Source organism: Myotis myotis, unplaced genomic scaffold, assembly GCF_014108235.1.
Source record: "Myotis myotis isolate mMyoMyo1 unplaced genomic scaffold, mMyoMyo1.p scaffold_m19_p_13, whole genome shotgun sequence".
In the NCBI taxonomy this organism is placed as follows: Eukaryota; Metazoa; Chordata; class Mammalia; order Chiroptera; family Vespertilionidae; genus Myotis; species Myotis myotis.
The window spans coordinates 12,903,655-12,931,311 of NW_023416317.1; the positions used below are offsets into that span (position 1 = coordinate 12,903,655).

The 27,657-nt window shown below is 38.2% G+C and overlaps 1 protein-coding gene across 8 annotated transcripts in view; it reads left to right on the forward strand.

Annotated features, from left to right (window-relative positions):
- Positions 1 to 27,657, forward strand: part of CFAP20DC (CFAP20 domain containing) — a 236,786-nt gene that overhangs the window by 87,975 nt on the left and 121,154 nt on the right. For 7 of the 8 annotated variants that reach the window (XM_036331721.1, XM_036331722.1, XM_036331723.1 and 4 more), the window contains one exon: positions 16,329 to 16,485. In XM_036331721.1, coding sequence (XP_036187614.1) covers positions 16,329 to 16,485 — 157 coding nt within the window. Of the gene's footprint in view, positions 1 to 16,328; positions 16,486 to 27,657 lie in introns of those variants that run through there. The other variant, XM_036331728.1, reaches the window with a different exon arrangement.

Sequence of the window (27,657 nt, forward strand, 5' to 3'; positions counted from 1 at the left end):
TCAACGTCACTAGTCACTGGGGAAATGTAACTCAAAACCACAATGAGATATCACCTCAAGCCTGTTAGGATGGCCATCATCAAAAAGACAAAAAGAAAGCAAATGCTAGTGAGGATGTAGAAACAAGGGAACTCTTTTACACTGTTGGTGGGATTGTAAACTGATACAGCCACTATGGAGAATCCTCAAGAAAATTAAAAATAGAACTACCATATGATCCAGCAGTGTCACTTCTGGGAATGTATACAAAGGAAAGGAAAATACTAACTTAAAAGATACTTACATTCCCATGTTCATAGCAGCATTATTTACAATAGCCAAGATATGGAAACTAAGTGTTCATCAACAGATGAATGGTTAAAGATGCTGTGTGTGTGTGATATATATATATATATATATAATTATATATATATATATAATTATATATATATATAAAATATATATATAAAATATAAAATATATATATATATAAAATGAATTTTATATATATATATAATTATATATATATATATAATTATATATATATATATAATCACACACACACACACACACACACACACACACACACTGGAATATTATTCGGCTATTAAAAATGAGGGAATCCTGCCCAGCCAGCATGGCTCAATGGTTGAACGTCGACCTATGAACCAGGAGGTCACGGTTCGATTCCTGGTCAGGGCACATGCCTGGGTTGTGGGCTCCATCCCCAGTGTGAGCTGTGCAGAACTATAGATATTTTGATGGTAAACTTTGCAATGCAGAATTTTAAAAGCATTTTAGCTAACACTTATAAGCCAGAAGTTATCAATGTTAAGTCTGCAGAGCAAGCAGTCAGCTGGAGCTGAAGGGCAACTGTACACTTTTAACAGAGCTTTCAGAAATGCAGGTACATCAGCTCCTTCCTGCTTCACTCATTTAATTTATATGCCTGGGCCCTCTAGGCATATAGTTTGTAACCCTGATTTAGAGGATAATTGCCAAATAGCCCACTTTGCCTTGGTTCTTTAGCTAAAATCTTTACATAGCCAGAGGCAGCAAATAAAGTTAATATTCTTCTAGCCACATCAATATAAATATTTATTTATAGTCCACTTACTATTCCAGTTACTATTAAATGTTCAACCTTGCTAATAAAAATTTTTCTTTTTCATGTTATTCTTAATTATGAAGGATTCACTCTCCCATTTAAATTACAACAATTTATACTTTTAGCTTTGGTTTTCAATGTGAAGAATAGTTATAAAAATTAATGATCATCAGATTAAACAGTGGATGTAGCCACTTAGTCAAGACTTACTGAAATCAATCTTACTACCTCTTTAAAATAATTTCAATTTGTTAGTGATAGTATCTGATGAACATCTATGTCTTGCCACCAAAGTAAGTATTCATGTTCAGTAAATTTAATTCCATTTGAATAGAAAGTTCAAGGTATGATATATCGTTGGGAATGAATCATTCATAGAAGATATAACAATGGTATGATAGATTACAATGCCAAAATCTTTTAGTAACCTTTACCACTCAAATACCCAGTGTTTGTCATTTAAATAGATAAAACTGCTCTTTAGGAGTTCCACTTTCTTGAATTACAGTTCTGATGGAATATCTTATATCTTTTATTACAAACTGAAAGTGTGGTATAATGTTTTTAAAAATTCCCCTCAAACATCATTTTTTTCCATAGAGCCAGTGATTTGGACATTTTTTAAAACAGTATTTAATTTATTAAGGGTTATTAAATGAAAAGGTAATGGAGGAGCTAGATTAATTTAGATATAATATCATTTAGGTGTACATTTTTAAAATCCTGCCCTGGCTGGGTAACTCAGTTGGTTAAGTTGATTAAAGTGTCATTCCCATACACCAAGGTTTCAGGTTCAATCTTTAGTCTAGAGACTCTAGGCCAGCCGTGGGCAAACTACGGCCCGCGGGCCGAATCCAGCCCGTTTGAAATGAATAAAACTAAAAAAAAAAAAAAAAAAAAAGACCGAACCCTTTTATGTAATGATGTTTACTTTGAATTTATATTAGTTCACACAAACACTCCATCCATGCTTTTGTTCCCGCCCTCCAGTCCAGTTTAAGAACCCATTGTGGCCCTCGAGTCAAAAAGTTTGCCCACCCCTGCTCTAGGCTCTATCAATGAATGCATAAATGAATGGAACAAAAATCAATCAATCTCTCTCTCTCTCTTTCTCTCTCTCTCTCTCTTTCTCTCTCTCCCCCCCTCCCTCCTTCTATAAAATCAGTAAATAAAAGAATTTTTTAAAATTCTGACTAACATCAGGTATAGCATCATGATAGATCCCCGTTATATCTCCCTTGGAAGTTTCAACAATATGAACAGCTATAATTCAACAAAGCATTCTCTGGCTCAATGCACAAACATGTCTGAGAGATCTGTGCATTGAAACATCTAAAGGTGGGCAAGTGAGAGCAAACAGGGGAGGCAAGAAGAGAGAAAAGCTGAGATGAGCCACAGATGTAGCCCTTCCGCCTGGAGCTCACTGCGGGGCTCAGCCTGGAGAGGGGAGGAATTAGGTTGTGGCTAGCACTCCCTTCAGCAGGGAGGAGCAGAGAGATACAGTGAGCATTCCTGCAGGAGTGGACAGTATCAGCTGTAGCTAAGTCCAGGGACCTGAGCAGGGACTAAGCCAGGGGTGGGCAAACTTTTTGACTCGAAGGCCACAATGGGTTCTTAAACTGGACCGGAGGGCCGGAACAAAAGCATGGATGGAGTGTTTGTGTGAACTAATATAAATTCAAAGTAAACATCATTACATAAAAGGGTACGGTCTTTTTGTTTTTAGTTTTATTCATTTCAAACGGCCGGATCCGGCCCGCGGGCCATAGTTTGCCCACGGCTGGACTAAGCACAGAGGTGCAGCCATGGTTGTCTGACAATCAGCATTCCAAACAGATAAGCAAAGCCACAGAGCCTGGTCGCCTCTCCTCACCCTTCCTGTCTTGTTGCAGAGCAAATTATCTGCAAATCTAAGAACTGGTACTGTAGAAACACTTTTTCTCTGAGAGAAGGGAGCACTCTGTGACTAATCCCAGGTTAGGTGGAGGCACATGGTGGGGACTCCATGGAGGTCTGAGGTTGCTATTGCTGGGAGGGCAAAGCAACAAAGGAGGTGGCTGGGTTCCCCAAGTTCACCCCACCCCAGCACATTGAGGCTGCATTAGTGATATATGGCTCTGGGGGACATCACTAGGATTTCACAATTTGGAGCCCATTGCCCACTGCATTCCCTGCCGGGTTTTCTCCTAGGCGCAGGGCAAATGGATCACACAGGAGGTGCCCACCTTCCTAGGGAACACAGGCCATTTTCCACCTCCCTGCAGAGATCTGAAAAGCCAGAGAAGGGCAAGAGAGCCAAAAAAACAAACAAACAAAAAACCTTGTGATTCAATACTACCTGCTGGTCCCAGCATTTTTCAGGAATGAGTATATATGCTGGTTAGGGTGTGTCTGAAGGGCTAGGAGTAACTGGAGAGTAGTTGGAAGATTAATGAAGCTAAAAGGATAGAAGAACCTACCAATGTGTGCTGCAAACTCCAAAGAGCAATAGAGCATACCTTCTCCCAATGCCACTCAGCCCCACAGCCTCAAAACAGGGCTGGAGAAGCACACGTGACTTCATAAGTAAACTAGCTCTAGTGTTGAAGAGGAAGTAAGGTCTCAGAGAAAAGACAGGTGTCAGTTAAGGTCAGGTGTGTAGGACCCTTAGAACAATACAGAGGCATAAGTACTTTTCAGTAGTAAGGATTTCAGAGGGCACAGTGAAAGGGTGAGTTGAGGATTAGCAAGAGAAAGATGGGGCTGCTCTTTCAGGAGTAGATAGCTTATTTGATTCAGATGGGAGTTAGAAAATAGGAATTAATTGCTGAACAGGTATAATGACAATATTCCCACCAAGAATTTGCCTTTCCTTGGTTCAGCCAGGAGCTGCTGCTGGCAGTCCCAACCTCCCCTCCTCAGCTCCCCTCTCTTCATATAAGACTTGTCATGACTTGCTTCTCCTGGGGAAATTGTTTTTAATACAGTAGTAATAGATAATTGCTTCTCCATGTGGATATAAAATTACTATTTCAATCTCTGCTTGCACCATTTAATAAACACAATATGATGGTGATAGAGATTAATAAAGTCATTATAAGCAGATTTTCTTTTGAGAAGTTAAAACTAACATGTGAAAATTTATTTTGAAAGGCATAATAAACATCTTAAAACTTTGTTCTTTATTATCATTTTAGGAGCATGAAAACAGATAGCTAGATTATGAAATTGTGGTTTCTTGTTTGTTGCTTCCTTTTAGAAAGGCAATGATGGCTAGAGCTGTGACCTGTTAGGACTCAGGCTCTTTCTATCCTTGCAGAATAATTCAATTATCTTCAGAGCTTTTGTATAGTAATGGTTTGAGAAATCAAAGCAGTGCTGGGACAACCAAGAGCATGCATTTGATTGTATGTGTGTGCGAGTGCCCACCTCATTCCCCTGCGGGGTGTTCTCCTAGGCCCAGGGTGAATGGATCACACAGGAGGTGTGTGTGTGTGTGTGTGTGTGTGTGTGTGTGTGTGTGTGTTCACAAAATGTGTCATCCTTTTATTGGTATAATAAAGCCACATTGCCAAAATATGAGTCAGTAAAAAACAGAAATTCATGCTTTGAATCATCCTTTTACACTTTGCCAGTCAATTATTTCATGCAAAATTACATTCTGGAAGTAAGTAACATAACTTCACTTATTTTTATTTTATTTTATTTTTTTTATTGCTTAAAGTATTACAAAGGGTATTACATATGTGTCCATTTTATCCCCCCGCCCTAGACAGTCCCCTAGCCTCCCCTCTCCCCCAATGTCTTATGTCCACTGGTTATGCTTATATGCATGCATACAAGTCCTTTAGTTGATCTCTTACCCCCCTACCTCCTGCCCCGCAACCCTCCCCGGCCTTCCTGCTGCAGTTTGACAATCTGTTTGAGGCAGCTCTGCCTCTGTATCTATTACTGTTCAAAAGTTTATAATGGTCTCTATTATCCATGAATGAGTGAGATCATGTGGTATTTTTCCATCATTGACTGGCTTATTTCACTTAGCATAATGCTCTCCAGTTCCATCCATGACATTGCAAATGGTAAGAGTTCCTTCCTTTTTAGAGCAGCATAGTATTCCATCGTGTAGATGTACCACAGTTTTCTAATCCATTCATCTACTGATGGGCACTTAGGCTGTTTCCAGATCTTAGCTATGGTGAATTGTGCTGCTATGAACATAGGGGTGCATATATCCTTTCTGATTGGTGTTTCTGGTTTCTTGGGATATATTCCTAGAAGTGGGATCACAGGGTCAAATGGGAGTTCCATTTTCAGTTTTTTAAGGAAACTCCATACTGTCTTCCATAGTGGCTGCACCAGTCTGCATTCCCACCAGCAGTGCACAAGTGTTCCTTTTTCTCCACATCCTCTCCAGCACTTGTCGTTTGTTGATTTGTTGATGATAGCCAGTCTGACAGGTGTGAGATGGTACCTCATTGTTGTTTTGATTTGCATCTCTCAGATGATTAGTGACTTTGAGCATGTTTTCATATGTCTCTTGGCTTTCTGAATGTCCTCTTTTGAAAGGTGTCTATTTAGGTCCTTTGCCCATTTTTTGATTGGATTGTTTATCTTCCTTTTGTTAAGTTGTATGAGTTCCCTATAAATTTTGGAGATTAGGCCCTTATCAGATATGACATTGGCAAATATGTTTTCCCACACAGTGGGTTTTCTCGTTGTTTTGTTGATGGTTTCTTTTGCTGTGCAGAAGCTTTTTATTTTGATGTAGTCCCATTTGTTCATTTTCTCTTTCGTTTCAAGTGCCCTAGGAGCTGTATCAGTGAAGAAATTGCTTCGGCATATGTCTGAGATTTTGTTGCCTTTGGATTCTTCTAGAATTTTTATGGTTTCCTGTCATACATTTAAGTCCTTTATCCATTTTGAGTTTATTTTTGTGTATGGTGTAAGTTGGTGGTCTAGTTTCATTTTCTTGCATATATCTGTCCAATTTTCCCAACACCATTTATTGAAGAGACTATCTTGGCTCCATTGTATGTTCTTGCCTCCTTTGTCAAATATTAATTGAGCATATTGGTTCGGGCCGATTTCTGGGCTCTCTATTCTATTCCATTGATCTATATGCCTATTCTTGTGCCAGTACCAGGCAGTTTTGAGAACAGTGGCTTTGTAATACATCTTGATATCTGGTATTGAGATCCCACCTACTTTGGTCTTTTTCAGGATTGCTGCAGCTATTCGAGGTCTTTTTTTATTCCAGATGAATTTTTGGAGAGTTCGTTCTAGATCTCTGAAGTATGCCGTTGGTATTTTAATGGGAAGTGCGTTGAATTTATAGATTGCTTTGGGTAGTATGGACATTTTAATGATGTTGATTCTACCAATCCATGAACACGGTATGTTCTTCCATCTGTTTATGTCTTCCTCTATATCTTTTTTCAACGTCCTGTAGTTTTCTGAGTAGAGGTCTTTTACCTCTTTAGTTAAGTTTATTCCTAGGTAGCTTAATTTTTTTGGTGCGATGGTAAACGGGATTGTTTTTATAATCTCTCTTTCTGAAAGTTCACTATTGGTGTATAGAAATGCCTCGGATTTCTTGGGGTTAATTTTGTATCCTGCTACATTGCCAAATTCATGTATTAAGTCCAGTAGTTTTTGGATGGAGTCTCTAGGGTTTTGTATGTATAATATCATGTCGTCTGCAAATAAGGACAGTTTTACTTCCCTCTTTTCCAATTTGGATGCCTTTTATTTCTTCTTCTTGCCGAATTGCAATGGCTAACACTTCCAGTACTATGTTGAACAGGAGTGGTGAGAGGGGGCATCCCTGTCTTGTTCCTGTTCTTAGGGGAAATGGTGTTAGTTTTTGTCCATTGAGTATGATGTTGGCTGTGGGCCTGTCATATATGGCTTTTATTATGTTGAGGTATGATCCTTCTACTCCCACCTTGCTGAGAGCTTTTATCAAAAATGGGTGTTGAATTTTGTCAAATGCTTTTTCTGCATCAATTGATATGACCATGTGGTTTTTTTCTTTCAATTTGTTTATGTGATGTATCACGTTTATTGATTTGCGGATATTGTACCATCCTTGCATTCCTGGGATAAATCCTACTTGGTCATGGTGTATGATCTTTCTGATGTACTGCTGGATCCGATTTGCTAAGATTTTGTTGAGGATTTTGGCATCTATGTTCATGAGGGATATTGGCCTGTAATTCTCTTTCATTGTGTTGTCTTTACCTGGTTTTGCTATTAGGGTGATGCTGGCTTCATAGAATGAGCTTGGAAGTGTTCCTTCCTCTTGGATTTTTTGTAGTAGTCTGAGGAGGATAGGTTTTAGTTCTTCCTTGAATGTTTGGTAAAACTCCCCTGTGAAGCCGTCTGGTCCTGGGCTTTTGTTTGCTGGAAGCTTTTTGATGACTGCTTCAATTTCTTCCATAGTTATTGGCCTGTTGAGATTTTTAGATTCTTCCTGATTGAGTTTTGGCATGTTGTATTTTTCTAGGAATTTGTCCATTTCCTCCAGGTTGTCTAGTTTGTTGGAGTAGAGCTGTCCATAGTATTTTTTAACAATCATTTGTATTTCTGTGGGGTCTGTTGTTATTTCGCCTCTATCGTTTCTGATTTTGTTTATTTGGGTCCTCTCTCTTTGCTTCTTGGTGAGTCTGGCTAGAGGTTTGTCAATCTTGTTTATCCTTTCAAAGAACCAGCTCTTGGTTTCATTGATTTTCTGTATTGTTTTTTTGGTCTCTATGTCATTTATTTCTGCTCTAATCTTTATTATCTCCTTCCTTCTGCTCACTCTGGGGTTTTCTTGTTGCTCTCTTTCTAATTCTTTGAGTTGTAGAGTTAGATGATTTACTACCATTTTTTCTTGTTTTTTGAGATAGGCCTGTAGAGCTATAAACTTCCCTGTCAGGACTGCTTTCATTGTGTCCCATAGGTTTTGGATTGTTGTGTTTTCATTGTCATTAGTTTCCAGGATGTTTCGAATTTCTTCTTTGATTTCATTGGTAACCCAATCAATATTTAATAGCATGCTATTCAGCTTCCAGGTGTTTGAGTATTTTGGGTTGTTTTTATTGTAGTTTATTTCTAATATTATGCCATCGTGGTCTGCGAAGACGCTTTTTATGATTTCAATTTTCTTGAATTTGGGGATACTTTGCTTGTGACCCAATATATGGTCTATTTTTGAATATGTCATATGAGCATTTGAGTAGAATGTATATTCCCTGGCTTTCGGGTGAAGTGCTCTGAAGATGTCTATTAAGTCCATCTGATCTAGTGAGTCATTTAGGATTGCTGTATCTTTGCTGATTATTTGTCTAGAGGACTTATCCAGTGCTGTCAGTGGTGTATTAAAGTCCCCTACTATGATTGTATTGTTGTCGATCTCTCCTTTGATATCTTCCAGGAGTTTTTTTATGAATTTGGGTGCTCCTGCATTGGGTGCATATATGTTTACCAGGGTTATATCTTCTTGTTGTATTGATCCCTTTAGTATTATGAAGTGGCCTTCCTTATCTCTTGTTATGGCCTTCACTTTGAGGTCTATTTTGTCCGATATAAGTATTGCTACCCCAGCTTTCTTTTCCTTTCCATTTGCCTGAAAGATATTTTTCCATCCTTTCACTTGCAGTCTGTGTGAGTCCCTTCTAATGAGGTGGGTTTCTTGTAGACAGCAGATGTATGGGTCATGTTTTTTTATCCATTCAGCCACTCGATGTCTTTTGTTTGGAGCATTTAGTCCGTTTACGTTTAAAGTTATTATTGAAAGGTACTTGTTTGTAGGCATTTCTGTATTTGTGTGGCTGTTTTCTTTCTGAGCTTTTTATTTCTTATTTTTATACCAGTCCCTTTAGCATTCCTTGCATTGCTGGCTTGGTGGTGATAAACTCCTTTAGCCTTTTTTTGTCTGTGAAGCTTCTTATTTCCCCTTCAAGTTTGAATGATAGCCTTGCTGGATAGAGTATTCTTGGATTCAGTCCTTTGTTTTGCATCACTTTGTAAATTTCCGTCCATTCTTTTCTGGCCTGATGTGTTTCTGTTGAGAAATCATTTGACAATCTAATGGGAGATCCCTTGTATGTAACTTTCCATCTCTCTCTTGCAGCCTGTAAGATTCTCTCTTTGTCCTGAACATTTGCCATGGTAATTATGATGTGTCTTGGTGTGGGTCTTTTTGGGTTCACCTTGTTTGGGACTCTCTGGGCTTGTGTGACTTTTTTTTTTCCCCACCTCAGGGAAGTTTTCTGATATTATTTCTTCTAATAGGTTTTCTAATCCTTGTTCATCCTTCTGTTGTTCTGGTACCCCTATTATTCGTATGTTGTTTCGTTTCATGTTGTCCCAAAGCTCCCTTAGGCTCTCCTCCTGTCTTTTCATTTTTTTCTCCAATTGCAGTACGTTTTGGGTGTGTTTTGCTTCCTTGTCTTCTAAATCACTAATTCGGTCCTCCGCTTCTCCTAGTCTACTGTTGATACTTTCAATGGAGTTTTTCATTGCAGCTATATCACTCTTCATTTCTTCTTGGGTCTTACTTAAGTTGTTGATTTTTTCATCTGTTTCTTCTAGCTTCTTCCATATGTTATTGATTTTTTCATCTGTTTCTTCTTGCTTCTTGTAGAAGTTGTTGATTTTTTCCTCCATCCGGTTTATGCACTCTAGGACCCTTATTCTGAATTCTTTTTCTGTCATGTTGCATGCCTCTGTATTACTTAACTGCTTTTCTGGAGAGTCCTCCTTCTCTTTCCTTTGGGGGTTTCTTTGTCTACCCATGTTTGATCTCACTGACATATCTAGATGTTGAGTCGTTCAGTGGCTGCTCCCTTGGTGGCAGTGACTCCTTGGTCTGCGGTTGCTCTTCGGGCGGTTGCGGTAGCAGCTGCTCTTCAGTTGGCAGCAGCTCCTCTGGTGGGTGCTGTTCACAGCTGTGGTGGCTCTTCTGGCTGGTGGGGAGAGGTTTCACGTACAGCTGCTGTTCCTCAGCAGAGGGTGTGGTGCTCAGGAGGTTGCTGTTGCTTGGATCTGCTGTGTTGATTTAAAGGCACAAAATACAACACAACAAGGCACCACGTACCAGGCACTATACACAAATATATTCACGATATTAATAACCCCAAATAAAGGTGACCACCTGAATTAAGAGAATTAGGGGATAAGGAAGAAGGAAGAGAAAAAGAGAAAAGAGAAAAAAGAAAAGAAAATTAGGGACAAAAAAAGGAGTGCAAAAATGAAATTGGGAAAAAGGAGGGGGGAAAATAAAAGCGAGAAAAGAAAAGAAAAGAAAAAAAAAAGAGCGAAAAGAGAGAATGAAGTGGAAGAGGGGAAGAGACTTTTTTATATGAGGAGAATACTCCTATAGAACAGCCATTAATCCCAACAAATTCCAGCAACAGCTCCCTGGAGATGAATGCAAACTAGAAACAACCAATAATATAACGATGAAAATAGAATGGAGAACACTAATCCCAAAATAAAATAAAGAGGAAATAAAATGGCACTTTAAAAAAAAATGGTAAAATGGTAGCAGTAATAATACTGGCTAAAAAATAAGAAGGTAGTAATTAAAAGGGTAAAATCAGGTGATGGAAAAAAGAAGAAAAAAAAGAAGAAGAAGAAGAAAAGAAAAAAAAAGAAAAAAAAAGGAAAAAAAATTGGTTTCTTAGTTAAAAGGTGAAAAAAGAAAAAAAATATTGCAGTAGTGAAGGTCCTTCGGTTCTTCTATTCTTCAGTGTGGCTCGCCTTAGACCTGCCAGGTATTCAGGAGAGTGTTGAGTTTCCCTGCGATACACTGTTCCTCTGTGTTGTAAACCACAGTTCTTATTTTAAAGCAAGCCGCATTTGTTTCCCAGACTGCCTTATTTTGTGTTTAGCAAAGAGTCAGTTTGTGGGTCAGCCTCTGGGTGGCAGTGTTCTGGGGTTGGCCTCTGAGGCTATAGGGCCTCTCTGTCCAGTGGAAGTTCACTGCCCAGAGCTGGCTGTGTAAGAGTTACCAGTGCTGTGTTGTTGCTGGGATTGAAAATCCCTCTATAGGCCAGACCCTGTTAACTCCCAGGGACTGATCAGGTTATTTTAATCCTTGATCTCCTACAGGGTGGAATCTGGGTGTGGCTGTGCTCCTTGCCTGGGGGCTGGGGGGAGGAGTCTCACTCTCCAGAGAGAATGGCTGCCTCAGTCCTGGGCTCAGGGGTGTCTCAGCACTCAATTCGCTGCCACCTCTCCCGGCCCCCCTTCTCTCCTCAGTCTCTCCCCAGATTCCACTCCTCCGCACACTCTCCCTCTCTTCAGCACAGGTGAGTGTCTGTATCCGAAATGTCCCATGAACAGGATTCAGTGAAAACAAACAAACGCCGGCCGCGGAAACGGGGAAGGCTTGGTTTCTGTAAGCTTCTTCTCTTACCGGGACTGCATGGTCTGGTCAGCTCTTCAGGCTGCCCCCTTTAGGCTCAGTCCTCTGTGATCACAGACCGAGCTCTCAATTCCCCCGGCAGCGCCAGGAATCCCGCGGTTCTCCTTTCCCCTGTCAGGGGCTGTGCCTGTCCCAAGGGACGCGGCTGTCTGCCACGCGGTCTCCCTCCGACTCTCTGGGCTCAGAGGTCTGGCAAACTTTCCTGCCCAAATCCCTGGTTTTTTTACCTTTCCAGGGGAGTTCTGCTCTTCCCGGCTGCAAACCGTCTCGCCAGCTGAGGAATTTCGCCAATTCGGGGTGGATGTTACTAGTTTCAGCTGCTCACTCCATTTGCTCAGGGACACGACCTGGGACGCGTCTGCCTATACCGCCGCCATCTTCCCCCCTCGAACCCTAACTTCACTTATTAATAAAAACAAATAAATAAACAGCACTGTCTTTCATCTATCACATAGCTGTCTTTCTGGTGCAAGCTTCTTAAGGACCCATGATTATGAATATTTAGATTAAGAGCTCTTCCCTACTGTACTAGAGTTGCACATAAAAACAAAGTGGTAACAGACCAAGAAAAAGTCAAAAGCGGGTGTTTTAAGAATGTATGATATCACCAAAAATAATGAAAGTAATATTTTATAAAGGTCAACTATAAGTCATATAATGCACCTGTTGCTAGTAGAAAGTTTATGCTCTTTACAAAACTTCAGAAAATATACCACAGCATTTGTATTAGTAATGAGTTCTTTGTTGAAGCTTATGAAAATTAGAACCTTTATAAATATCAGCTAAACCAAAAATACAATTTACATTTCCTCTAGCCAAGGGAAATTTGTGAAAGTTATTCCCATGTTTTTCAGGAACTACCTCAATCTGTACTTCTAATAGATGGATTCATTAAATACATTATGAGTTCCCACACATTTATGGAGTTTGTTAAATGATTATAAAATGAAAATTTGAAAGTGTGATAGGCATGTGTATAATCATGCATGTCTTCATATATTAAATCACACACACACACACACACACACATATGCATACCATTATTGGTTGAGTATTTTCCACAAACCATGAGTCCAGGCAGAGGGAAAAGCAGCTTGACTGTGATGGATAAGAAAAGTATGTATTGATAAAGGGCCTGGTTTTCTGAGACTCAGAAGGAGAGGGACACCAATTCCCAACCAGAACTGGTGGGGTCTGATGGGGGGTGTTCTGGTGCAGCCAACGGGAGAGTTCATCTTAGCAAGGAAGATGGGCAGGGCCCTGAGAGGAAATGCCCACTATATTTGCACACCTCCCTGGGTCTGGAAACTCACTGTTCACACCAAACTCAGAAGTCATCTACAAGTGTTTCCCAGATGTAGGAAAACTTAGCCTCAAAGAAAATAAAGCAGATAATTAAAACAGCAACTGTTAACTCTAGAAATATAAAGATGTGTGTAAGAAAAGGTAATCATAGAGCATCACTTGGCTCATTTGTACACAATATTTACATAGTCACAAGGAAAACGCGGAGAATGGATTTTGAGGAAAAAAGAAAGCATGAGATACTTATCTAGGGAGGATAAAGTGGGGGATGGAGTATGTGTAAGTGAGTTAAGTCTTATCTACCACAATAGGAAGTCAGTAGATAATACCTAAAATTGATGAAGCAGGATGTGTTATATAAAAATACAGAGAGAAGAAAGTTAAGAGTTGACAGTATGACAAGAGAAATGGAGAGATGACCAGTACTTCATTTTGTATAAAATTTTTGTATAAAATTATATATACATATATATGCTTTTTTTGTTTATATATGCACATACTATCATGATATAATTTTTTAAATGTTCTTTAAAAGAAGCCTTTTCTAAACCTTTCCATCCTACTACCTTGAGCCCCCTCTATACTAACTGTATATCATAGATTCCAAATATCTGCCCCCCTTCCCAGACTGGAAGGACTATCTTATTCCTTGCTGCATCCCTGGGGCCAAGCCCAGTGTCTAGTGGTTCTCAACCTTCCTAATGCCGCAACCCTTGAATACAGTTCATGTTTATGGTGAGCCCCAACCATAAAATTATTTTCGTTGCTACTTCATAACTGTAATTTTGCTACTGTTATGAATCATAATGTAAATATCTGATATGCAGAATGTATTTTCAGTGTTACAAATTGAACATAATTAAAGCATAGTGATTAATCACAAAAACAATATGTAATTATATATTCAATATGTGTTTTCCAATGGTCTTAGGCGACCCCTGTGAAAGGGTAGTTCGACCCCTAAAGAGTCGCGCCAAGTTGTCGTGAGCCACAGGTTGAGAACCGCTGGGACTCTAGCACGGTGATGGCAAACCTTTTGAGCTCGGCATGTCAGCATTTTGAAAAACCCTAACTTAACTCTGGTGCTGTGTCACATATAGAAATTATTTGATATTTGCAACCATAGTAAAACAAAGACTTATATTTTTGATATTTATTTTATATATTTAAATGCCATTTAACAAAGAAAAATCAACCAAAAAAATGAGTTCGCATGTCACCTCTGACATGCGTGTCATAGGTTTGCCATCACTGCTCTAGCACCTAAGTGTTTAGCACCTGTGGGAAAGGGTGGATGAATGCAATTACTGATGGGACAGACCAGATGAATGATTGGAATTGGGCATAATGTTAATTTAAGTCTTTTAGGAATAAGGACCAACAATGATAATATTGCTAATGTAATAATAATGTTAATAATTACTACTGCATATTTGGAAACCTGAAGACCTTCATCCCTATAACCTGTATGTTACCACGGCATGGTGTTTCACCTGTGGCATGCCTATGGATTTGTCCCTTACATTCTACTTCTATGCTAACCTTCTAAGCAGACCCTCCTCTTTATGCTTAAGTGACTGACAGAAACTGGTCTTTCTGTGCCTCTGTCTGCCTTCACTCTACCTCAGCCTTCCCCCATAACCCCTGTATCACTGCAAAACAGCTCTGCATAATCGTTAGTGCAAACTTCCCAATATTCTGCTTTGTCATATTTTGCTTTTGTCATAACACTTTACCCTCTGGAGCCCAAGGTTCTCTTCCTGATCTTCCAGCTCCTCCAGAACCTGGCCTCACTGGCCCATCGCACATTATTTCCCACACCTCCCCAGAGCTCACCATCCCACTTATTACACCTCCCCAGAGCTCACCATCCTCATTATTACATCACACTCAGCTCTACCTCCGACCTATTATTACTCCAGACTCCCTTTCCCCAAAAAGACCAGAGCATACCCAGGGCCTGAGAACGTAATTTTTTTTTTGAGATATCTACAAAGAAAATCATTTTCATTTATTTAATCAATAATTTGTTGCAATCTCTTCTACTTTTCTACTCTGGAAACAACCTCTCCATATTAAAATTATTCCTAAATAGAATTTGCCTTAAGAAATAACATTTTATTTTCTTTATCAATGAATATAGCTTTTGATTTTATGGATTAATAAAATGAACCTATGTAAATTGTGCTTCTGAACAAATAATGGAAGAGGCTGCTATTTTAAAAGCAGCATAATTATAAATACTGCTTTTGTTTTAATTTCAAAAATTATTTTTCCTGCTTTTATTCTGCAGTCTTAATTTCTTACTAAATGATTATTTTCTCCTTTTCTTTAACTCAGTCAGATCACTTAAAGCAGCGGTTCTCAACTGTGGGTTGCGACCCCTTTGGGGGTCGAACGACCCTTTCACAGGGGTCGCCTAAGACCATTGGAAAACACATATTGAATATATAATTACATATTGTTTTTGTGATTAATCACTATGCTTTATGTTCAGTTTGTAACAATGAAAATACATTTTGCATATTAGATATTTACATTATAATTCATAACAGTAGCAAAATTACAGTTATGAAGTAGCAACGAAAATAATTTTATGGCCCTAACCAGTTTGGCTCAGTGGATAGAGCATCGGCCTGCGGACTCAAGGGTCCCAGGTTCGATTCCGGTCAAGGGCATGTACCTTGGTTGCAGGCACATCCCCAGTGGGGGGTGTGCAGGAGGCAGCTGATCGATGTTTCTCTCTCATCGATGTTTCTAACTCTCTATCCCTCTCCATTCCTCTCTGTAAAAAATCAATAAAATATATTTTTTTTAAAAAAAGAAAATAATTTTATGGTTGGAGGTCACCACAACATGAGGAACTGTATTAAAGGGTCGCGGCATTAGGAAGGTTGAGAACCACTGACTTAAAGAATTAATTTGATGAAGTATTAAGAGGTCTAATTGTTTAATAGGCAAAAATTAGCCCCTGCCAAGAGCACTTTAAAAACTGGCATATACCAGGCATAATTACAAATTCTTTAAAAGAATCTATTTCTATACAATAGCTTAATTAGTTATTAGTAGACAGCCCTGGCCACATTTTAAACCCAGCTTTTAATTTCACCCATGCTTTTTTTTTTTTTAAGCAAATGTAAGTGGCTGGCTAATTGGGCTCAAATTAGTCCCCTTGAAGGAGCAATTGGCTCCTTATCCCTGATTTTCAAGATTTAAGTGGTCTAATGCACCGGCAGTTAGCTTCCCACTGGCATCCTGCCTACAAATCCAGAGTGCTTTCCCAGAGTTGTCAAAGCCCTGTCTCACAATGGGCAATCTGTAGTCAGAGGACCAGTGGATACTTTAGATTATGTTCATTTCTTGGGAGAAATCACAGCAGTTCTTCATAAAATTGAAGCCAAAACAGAGATATATTTACCTAAAGGGGAAAATTGGTATGGGACTGGTTGATCCAGATAATTGCCTCAACTCTCTGGGCTTTTCCAAGATGGCCTGTTCATTTATGTGATTATAGAAAGTACTTATTTTTCCCCTTTATTTTAGTGGTGCAACCTATGCATTGACTTGGTGGCATTTACCAGTGAAATATTCAAGGGAGCAGTTTTCCAGTCATTGGATGGAATTATTGTCTCAGCTAACTGTAAGCTGCGGAAGATCTTCACTTTAAAATCCAAGCCTCAAGACACTGCTGATAAAGATGGTATGTTCAAATTGCTATCAAGATTTTTAAATTCTCCAATATGCTTTTAACATTACACATGTCTTTGGAGAGTATAAGTCCACGGTAGTGGTTTTTCAATTTTATTTTATTGTGGAAAGAATACTTAACATGAGATCTATCCTTTTAATAAATTTTAAGTATACAGTATGTAATTGTTGACTATGGGTGCAGTGTTGTACAGCAAACCTGTAGAGCTTATTCATCTCCCCTGAAACTCTATGCCCATTGATTAATAACTCCCAACTTCCCCCTTCCCCCAACCCTGGTAACTCTTTGATTCCATGACTTTGACTATTTTAGATACATCATATAAGTAGAATTATATAGTAACTGTTTCTCTGTAATTGGTTTATTTCACTTAGCATAAGTTTTCATGGTTCATCCATGTTGTAGCATATGGCATTCTTTACTTTGGATCACATGTTTATTTTTACTGTAGCTGAATGTTACAAAGATATATTTTTTATTTTTGTGGTTATATTTTTTTGTTTAAGGTTGTACCTACCATCTGAATTAGTCATGGATTTTAGTTGTAAGCAACAGAATTCTCTCTAGGTAGCTGAAAAAGAAAAAGAATTTATTTTAAAAAATTACCTGGTTCATAGAATCTCAAGGAGATCCAGGGAGTCAGGTTTAGAAACTACAGCCAAGTACACACCCAGCCCCTGCCAGAAGACTGTTCCAAGGATGACCCCAATAGCTACTGCCACTGGGCAAGAACATAATTCACACCATAATGCTGGGCTCTAGGTTCTAAAATTCCTATTACTACTGCTCCTAAAAATTGGCTATCTTCTTCCCTGCCACTCTCACTCACCAAAGCAGATTTCTTCTTCATGTTTCTCTGCTGAACAAAGACTGACATGGCTGTATCTGGTTTGTAGAGCTGAGGTCACATCCCACAAGAATGAGCTGGCAAAGCAAATGTCTGAGTCCTGACTAGAGAGAGAGGACTTATGTAGCAGCCACCAAATTAGGAAGGTTTAAAAGATATTGGACATCCAAAATGCTCTACACGTGTCCACCATACTATCTTATAACTGTGTTTACATTTTTCGAAGTCATTTGGAAGAAATTATATTAACATATTAATTTTCTAATGATCATGTCAAAATAGAAAGATGGTTAAATTATTCCTCATAATATTTCTAGAGGGACTGGAAATATATTCATTCATTATTTTTCTGTGATTGATGAATATACTCCAGAGGTAACTGAGCCATCTAGAATTCATAAAGCAGCACAAACTCTCCTCCTAAGTTAGTCTTACACAACTGAAAATATTGAGAGAATACTGATGCTTCCTCTTGATTTTCATCTGGGGTTATTTTTAACAAAATCAATTATTCTATAAACCCAGGAAACAGGGCTGCACATAAGATGCCAAAGGTGACTTCTTAGAAGTGTATATGTAGACTTTACTAGTAGACTTGGGCTCCATCCGAATGAGTGTCTGAGAAATCCTGGTTTTTTCACTCTGTGGAGCAGGACACTGTGCCCATAAATTTTATTTGCTAATAAAACACAGCATTGACAGCAGCTCCCCAGTGAAATCACAGCCAGGAAGTATGGCCACTCATCATATGCACCACTTAAAATCTATATGAAAAAGTAAAAGGTTTCATTTTTTTAAAAATAGCACACACCTAATATGAAACCTCAAAATTTATAGAAATACATGTACATTCTACATCAGATCATAAGAGGTCAATCATAATTTGATTAATATTTTTTTCTTTATTGATTAAGGTATTACAAATGTGTCCTTATCCCCTCATTGTCCCCCCCAACTTCCAGTCCTGCCCTCACCCTCACCCCCTGTATTTTTTTAAATAAATGTCAGGAAAAAATTGAATCAAAACTTGTCAGATTAAATACATATTTTTATCTAACTGACCCTTCCTCCAGGCCACTAAAATTAATATAAGAATAAAATAAGGCCCTAACCGGTTTGACTCAGTGGATAGAGCATCAGCCTGCAGACTGAAGGGTCCCGAGTTCAATTTCAGACAAGGGCATATGCCTGGATTGTGGGCTCGAGGCCCAGTAGGGGGTATGCAAGAGGCAGTGATCAATGAGTCTCTCTCATCATTGATATTTCTTTCTCTCTCTCTCTCTTTCTCTCTCTCTCTCTCTCTCTCTCTCTCTCTCTCTCTCTCTCTCTCTCTCCCTCTCCCCCTTCCTCTCTGAAATCAATAAAAAAATATATTTTTTAAAAAGAATAAAATAGGTATAAGCTCACCAGGATGAATAGGAGGTAACAACAGAGAAGAGATGTTCATAAATCTTGTGAGATTGAGCACTGACCACTGACTTAGAAGAGCAGAGAAAGCTGACACTTTGGGGTTTACAGAGGTTTGCCAATGAAATTCATAACGTAGAACCTCAGAGGAGCTCAGGAATTGGCAATCCTTGATACTGCCAAAGGCAGGGGGGAAAGGTTGTGCCTAAAATTCTACATGGAGATTGGTTAAAATTCTACATAGGTTGCTATAGGACCCCAGGTCTCCTCTGCATCTCCAAATAACCAGGCAACAGAGATTTATTGTCGGGAAACTAAACCAGTAAGTTTTTGAACACAGGTAGATCAAGATCATGGTAGGCCAACACCAAAACTAATAGAAAGAAATAGGTAAGTTAGAAAATAGGTATATGTTTTTCTCAGAGTTAAGAAAAGATACTGCATCTATAAAATGAGAATAATCTGTTCCTGCTTTATTTCCATAAATATTTTATTCAAGTTCATTATATTTTTATTATAACTTTTATATGCATATAGAAATATTCACAAGTCAAGTGTTCAGCTTGAGGAATTACCACAAAGTGAATACATTTTTGAAACTACCACTCAGATTTAAAAAAATATAGCACTACAAGCATCCTAGAAGCCCTGCTCTTCTCCCCTCCCAATAATCACCCTCCTTCTTCTCCCAGAGGTAACTCTATCATAACTTCTCACATCAAAGATTAATTTCAACTTTATATAAATGGAATCATGTAATACATATTCTTTCATGTATACATCCTTTCTGAAAACATGGTGTTCGTGAGATTCATCTGTGTTGCTGCTGATTTTCAGTACTGTATAGTATTCCATTGTGGAGTATAGCACAATTAATTCATTTTAGGCTATTTCAAATAATGCTGCTGTAATCATTCTACATTTCTCTTGGGGGATCTATGTGTGTGTTTATTTGGGTATTTTTTGAGGAGCTAAATGGATATATACTTCAGCATTCTATTTTTTCTTATTATTTTCGTATTGATTTTTTTTTTTAGAGTGAGAGAGGAAGGGAGGGGGAGAGAGGAAACATCTATGTGCCCTGACCTGGAATCGAACTGGCAATCCCTTGGCACATGGGACAATGCCCAACCAACTGAGCCACACTGGCCAGGATCATACTTCAGCATTATTAATTTTAGTTATGTTTTTTGAGTCTAGAATGTTATTAGATTATTTTTATAGTTTCCATTCCTCAGCTGAAGTTTTCTCTGTTCTCATCTAATTTCTTAAATATATTAACCAAAATTATTTTAAAGGCCCTGGTTCATAATTTCAGTATCTGGCTCTCCTGTAGATCTGTTTCTGTTGCCTGTTTTTCTCTTGGTCTTATCTCTTGGTATATATATTTGCTAAATTTTAAGTAAATACTGGACAGAAACAGAGATATTATGAGACTCTTACTGTATTGTCCTCCTCTAGAGATATAGAACCAAAAAATATAAAATAAAAAAGAAGCCCAAATGGCTAAAAATAAGATGGAAATGTTTAAAATATTAGAAGTTAGTCCAAGAGGTCGACCATCAGAGCAATAAGATTCTAAGATGAGAGACTAAAGAAAACAGAACAAATGAAATATAAGATTTCCCAAAATTGAAGGCCAGGTGTTCTCAAATTGACTTAGCTCATTAAAACAAAAAAGACTTATCATTGTGTAATTTGAGAGCAGGAGGTAAAAAGAGAATATCTTTTAAACTTCTAGAATTGTTTTAAAATTTAAGTTACATACAAAGTATTAAGAATAAGAATGATGTATGATATCTGACTTCATACAGTGACATTATATTATAGAAGACCTTGGAACTATATCTTTAATTGTCTAAAGAAAAATGATATTCAGCTTAGAATTCTGTACCCATTCAGTTTATCAATTAAATGAGTACAGAAAAAAGATATTTGCAGACATGCAAGATTTCAAAAATTTATTTATTTATATGCCTTCTCAGAAAAGATCTGGAAGATACTCTCCAGAAAAATTAAGAAGTTAATTAAGAAAAGGGCATGGATGAGACCCAAGAAACAGAGGATTTCATGCAGGAAAAAAGCAAAGGGAATTTCTGTAGTTATGGTTAAAGGAATTCAAAGGATGACACACATGTGCAGTACAACCAGAGAATAGTCAGTCCAGATTTTAGCAGAAAAATTGAGGTTTTAGAAGGAAAGTCTCCAGGAAAAGTATGTATCTGATAGAATATGATGTGTTTGAACCTGGAAAATAAAATCACACAACTGAAAATATTGAGGAATACTGATGCTGCTGTGATTTTACAGTGCTAGTGAGGGGTCTGGGAAGAATTACTGTTACGAATGTAGAAACTCGATGACAAAGCAGTGATCAACTCTAAGGAAAACAAAACGCCATACAGTGAAAGCAATGGAATCATAGTCTGTCGTGTGGCTCAGTCTATTAAACTTTTTCTTTAATAGACTTTATTTTTTTTTAAGAAGTTCTAGATTCACAGCAAAATTGCGTGGCAAGTGCGGAGAGTTTCAATATGCTCCTTTTGCCCACACATCCACAATCACCTGAACTATGACCGCCCATACCAAAGTGGTGTCTTTGTTACAGTTGTTGAGCATACATTAACACATCATTATCACCTGAAGCCCATAGTTTACATCAGAACTTTGAGTGATTACATGTATGCACCCTATCATATCATTCAGAATACTTTCACTGCCCTGAAAGCATTCTGTGTTCTTCCTGTTCATCCCTCCCTCCCAGCTACTGTCCGACAACCATGGGTCTTTTCACTGTCTCCATAGTTCTGCCTTTTTCAGAATGTCACGTATTTGGGATCATGCATCATATAGCCTTCAGGTCGACTTCTTTCGCTTAGTAATATGCATTTAAGATTCCTGCATGTTTGTTGTTTTTTTGTTTTGTTGGCTTTATAGCTTGTTTTATTTTAGCACTGAATAATAACCACCCCCATTGTCTGGATGCACCACAGTTTATTTATCCAGTCATTTACTGAAGGACATATTGGCTGCTTCCAAGTTTTGGCAACTAAGAATGAAGCTGCTATAAATATTCTTGTGCAGATTTTTGTGTGGACATAAAATTTCAACTCATTTGGGTAATTACCGAATAACACAGTTGCCGGTTTGTATGGTAAGAGTATGTTTAGTTCCATAAGAAACTGCCAAAGTGTCAAAGTGTCTTCCAAAGTGGCTGTACCATTTTGCATTCCCAGCAGCATTGAATGAGAATTCCTGTTGCTCCATATCCTTGCCTGCATTTGGTATTGTCAGTGTTATGGGTTTTTTCATTCTAATAGGTGTGTATTAGCACAGCTTTTTTACATAATCCTAATAATGTAAAACACTAATAACATCCCAAAATTATGAAAAAAATCATATTTGGAGGATGTGGCAAAGGAAGGTGGGGTGCTGGTTTAACAATGCTAAATCTTTTTTCCAAAATAGGAAGTCAGAGATATTATCTAAAATTGTTAACTGCAGAAATGTTAGTATAAGGCTACTATTTATAGAGGCCCTGCACATGAAATTCATGCACAGGTACGGTCCCTAAGCCTGGCCTGCGATCAGGGCCATCTTCCCCAGATGCCTGCAGCCAGCCCCGCCCACTGCCACCACCCATCCCTGGTTCCCCATAGGCCATCGCTATCGGGTGATCAGTGCCTAACAGCGGGGGAGAAGGGACTGAGAGGTGGGCTGTTCCCGCCCACTGGCCAGCCCCGCCCCCGCCACAGGTGGCCATCAGGTGATTGGAGCCTGCCTGCGGGAGAAAGGGATCAAGAGGTGGTCAGTGCACCTCATAGTGATTGGTCCAGCAGTCGTTATGGTCATTCTGCCATTAAGGTCAATTTGCATATTACCCTTTTATTATATAGGATATAGAAGTAAATGCCAGAAGATTTAGAAGAGATAGCCTGGGGTGGGTTGGGAGCCAGGTGGAGGGGAGCAAAGGGCATGTGTTAATATGACATCATGAGTGGATCTAATGTGTCAGAAGAACAGGGAGTTCAGTATGGTTCATGACAGGGGTGAGAGGTATGATGTAATATAATGTTGCATCGCTAGGCTACAGATTTTGGGTGACAAAGATGAAGGGCAAAGTTCCTGCCCTCAGAGTTCACTGTGGAATTATAGACACTAGAAAAGTTAATACTACAAAAGTTCATTCTGAGGACAATTAGATAAAAGAGGGCAAAGGATAACATAGTATGGGGTACAGTGAGTGTCCCTGGTCAGAAAAAAACTAGAATCACTGATGTCTTGCATTAACAGACTCAATGAGCAGAGAAGAGTCTTAGAGGTCATCTAATCCAATGTCTTAATTACACATGGGAGCAGAAGTGATTGGGAGCAGAAGTGATAACAGTGTTGATGATGATGGTGGTGGTGGTGGTGGTGGTGGTGGCAGCAGTGGCTGTTGTAAGTACATAATATATTTGGACTTAATTAAATGCTCGCAACAACCCTATGGAGCGGTTGTTACTATTACCCTCATTTTACAATAGGGAAGCTAAGGTGTAGAGAAGTCAGATAATGTGCCCAAAGTCACACAGCTATAGAACTAATAGAAGCAGGATTTGAACATTGGCAATAGAACTTGAGTTTATGCTCCTAATTATACAGTGTACTGCCTCTCATGGGAGGATAGGAGGAAGAGGAAATTTAAAAAGGAAAGATACTTGCCGAAACCGGTTTGGCTCAGTGGATAGAGCGTTGGCCTGCGGACTGAAAGGACCCAGGTTCGATTCCGGTCAAGGGCATGTACCTGGGTTGCGGGCACATCCCCAGTAGGAGATGTGCAGGAGGCAGCTGATCGATGTTTCTCTCTCATCGATGTTTCTAACTTTCTATCTCTCTCCCTTCCTCTCTGTAAAAAATCAATAAAATATATTAAAAAAAAAAAGATACAAGAAATGTCATGAAATAAGAATGCCAGGATGTGGTGACCAGCTGTGTTTATGGTGTCTATATTACAATTAATAATGGATATCTCTTTGTCTTTCTGTCTGAAGGAAGAGTCCTTTTCTTCTGCAGAGACAGATTAGTTAGTCATAGTGTTGAGACTTTTACAACAGGGAGATTTTTTTACCTGTTTCTTGCATTCCATTCTGGGATTCAATAAGTAAATATTGTATTAAATGCTTGTTTGAGCTCAGTACTGTGTTTTCCTTTGGTTTATTTAAACTTCTACCATTTAAAAAAATATTTATTGTTGAAAGTATTACATATGCCCCATTTTCCCCCCATAAACTTCTACCATTTTAAACTCACTCAAGCGTGAAAGTGCTGCCTAATCCTTTGTTGTTCTCTTTATATAGTGAATATAATGGAAAGTGAATTACTGGAACCTTAAAATAGCAATTAACTAATTTTTCACTTTCCCGGAGGAATGACTTATGCTGGACAAGTATTAAAGCAGCTGATTTAACTTAGTTTATTACTTTTATGGTTCCTGAGGGAGCATGGAGTGGCATTTTTAGGTATTTGCATGACTGAATTATTGACTAACTTGCATTGTTCTACATTTAAAAACAAAACAAAACAGAATATGTGTAGATAGATAAGAGAAAGAGGAGAGAAAAGAGAAGACAGGAAAGAGCAAGTGATTGTCTATTAAGCATAGATGTATGCTATGCAATAATGACTTTACAGGTCTCCTGACTCCCCAATTCAATATTCTTTCTGAAGTATCAGTACTGGGAAGTTTGTGTTCTGTGTTTAGAGATGCAAGAAGAGAATGATTAAAAGTATAATTTCATTCTGAGAGACCCTTGAGGGAATGGGTTGGGTCTCCATATTTTTATCTCTCCCACATGACCTGACACCAGTAACCTGTCATAAATGTTTGATGAATTAATGAAGTAGGGTTGGCTAATTGTTTGTTCATTCAGTTATTCATTTACTGTCTGTATTCAATAAACTTTTATTGAGTGGCAAGCAATGTGAAGAAAATTATCCCGTCAAAGGCCACAGAAAAAACTAGAATCACTGATGTCTTGCATTAACAGACTCAATGAGCCGAGAAGAGTTTTAGAGGTCATCTAATCCAATGTCTTAATTACACATGGGAGGAAAACCAGGCCCATTAGTTTGAGGCATCTTGTGTTGTTGAGGTCACAGGTGAAACTCGAGGCCAAGCCTCTGACTGACTCTTCCTTCCCCAACAGTACACAGTTTACTTTTCTTAATAACTAGAATGGTTTAGTGTTTTTAATAATTAACATTGTTGAGTGTTTTCCTACCTCTCTCTTTATCTCCAGGTCAAGTGAGTGCACATCAGACCCAATCTCATCAGTTTAAAGCTTCATTCCCACTCCTTCCTACAGGAGAACTGAACTCAAAATGCCTTTGCCTAACAAACTACTGTAGGACAAGAAAGGGGATAAAATCTCAGCATTGCAGAGGTGCCCAGCAGCCAATAATAGATCCCACAAATATGGGTCATGAATATCTGTATATCCAGACACAATTATTCAATTAAAATATCAATTTTATAATTAAATATTATAAAATATTTATGATAGAACTTCATATCTCAAAAACTCTAAGGATAACAGTTCTATTTATAACAGCATCCAAAATAACTAAATATTGAGGAATAAGTTTAAACAGGGGGTGAAAAACTTCACTGAAAACTGTAAAACATTGCTAAAATAAATTAAAGATAATCCATATAAATGGAAAGACATTCCATGTTCATGGATTGCAAGACAATTTTGTGAAAATGTCAGTATTACCTAAAGGGATCTAAAGATTCAATACAATCTCCCTCAAAATTTCAATCGCCTTTTTTGCAGAAATGGAAAAGCTGATCTTCAAATTCATAAAGAACTTCAAAGGGACTCAAATTGCCAAAAATAATCTTGAAAAAGAATAGCAAAGTTGGAGCATTCACACTTTCAAATTTTAAAATTTACCTGAGAGTTACAGTAATCAAAACATTATAATACAATTAGGATAGACATATAGACCAATGGGATAGAATTGAGCCCAGAAATGAACCCATACATGTGATTTTGGTAAGGATGCCAAGAACATTCAATGGGGAGAAAACAGTCTCTTCAACAGTGGGTCTGGGGCAGTTGAACAACCACATGCAAAAGAATGAGGCCGGACCCCTACCTCACACCACATGTAAAAATTAATTCAAAATGGATCAGTGACCTAAATATGAGAGTGGGCAAAAGTAGGTCTACAGTTGTAATTCAAATAATACAATAATTAATCAAGAATAATACAAGAATAAACTCTGTGTTTCATGTACTCACAATTGTAAATCTACTTTTGCTTCCCCTCCCCCTGTATAAGAACTAATAGGAAAAAAATAGAGCTAAATCTTCAGGATCTTCAGTTTGGCCACGGATTCCTAAATATGACTGATACCAAAAGCACAGCAACAAACATTTTTAAATAGATAAATTGGACTTTAAAATTTAAAAACTTTAGTGCATCAAAGGAAGCTATCAAATTGAAAAGCCTACAAAGTGGGAGAAAAATATTTGCAAGATAGGATATATATTCTGGTTCTACATACAGGGAATGTATATTCTGATGTAATCTGGTATCTGGAATATGTAACTGACTCTAATAATTCAAAAAAAAAGACATACAACCCAATTAAAATATGGTCAAAGGACTTGAATAAACATTTTTCCAAAGGAGATATATAAATGACTGACAAACACATGAAAAAATGCTTGACATCATTAGTCATTAAGGAAATGCAAATTAAAACCACAATGAGACACCTCTTTACACTCTCTGGGATGACTATAGTGATTTTTAATGGAAAATAAGTGTTGGCAAGGGTATGGAGAAACTGGAACCCTTGCACATTGCTAATGGGAACACAAAATGGTTCACCTGCTGTGAAAACAGTTGCTGTAGTTCCTAAAAAATATAAGCATAAATTACCATATGACCCTGCAATTCCACTGCACGGTATATACTAAAAAGAAGGGTAAACAGATACATGTACATGTATGTTAATAGCAGCATTATTCGTAATAGCCAGAATGTGGAAACAACCCAAATGTTTATTAAACGATGATTGGATAAACAAAATGTGGTATGTAGTATACATGCAGACACCAAATGTCCAGAGTAGATAAATCTGTAGAGATAGAATTCAGATTTGTGGTTGTCAGGGACTGAGGGCTGGAGGGCATGGCAGTAGCTGGTTAGTGGGTGTGGGATTTTACTTTGGAATGATAGAAATGTTTCGGAGGTATATAGAGGTGGTGGTTGCCCACCATTGTGAGTTTGCTAAATGTCACTGAATCATTCACTTTAAAATGCTTAATTTTATGTGAATGTGAATTTCTCCTCAATAAATTAGTTCTTTAAAAACTCTACGGGTATGATTCACTCAGGATAGCTAAGTTTTGGTTATAATCCAGGTTTATTTATCCCTTTAAATATCAAGACCTTTTATCACATACTAAGATGTGGTGATTTTGTCAACATTGTAATGAAAAATTTTACATAAGTATTTGTCTCTTATCCTATATAATAGAGCTAATATGCTAATTAGACCAAATAGCAGAACAACTGTCTGGACGACCTTCCAGACGAAGCCTGGGCTGTGAGGGCTGATCAAGGCTGCGAGGGGCTGCGAGGGCTTGAGCCCCTTACACAAATTTCATGCATCAGGCCTCTAGTTAATAATAAACACTTATGTAAACAGCGACTATTCTTAGCCCCTTATATATATTAACACATTTAATCATCACAATAACCATATGAGGTAAGTATTTTTATATCCATGTTTTAGAGATAAGGAGAGTTGGACACAACAAGGTAAACTACTCTGCCAAAGCCACACAGTTAATAGGTGGTGGAGCTAGAATGTGAACTCAGGACCCCTTGCTCCTGTTACTGTTAACCCC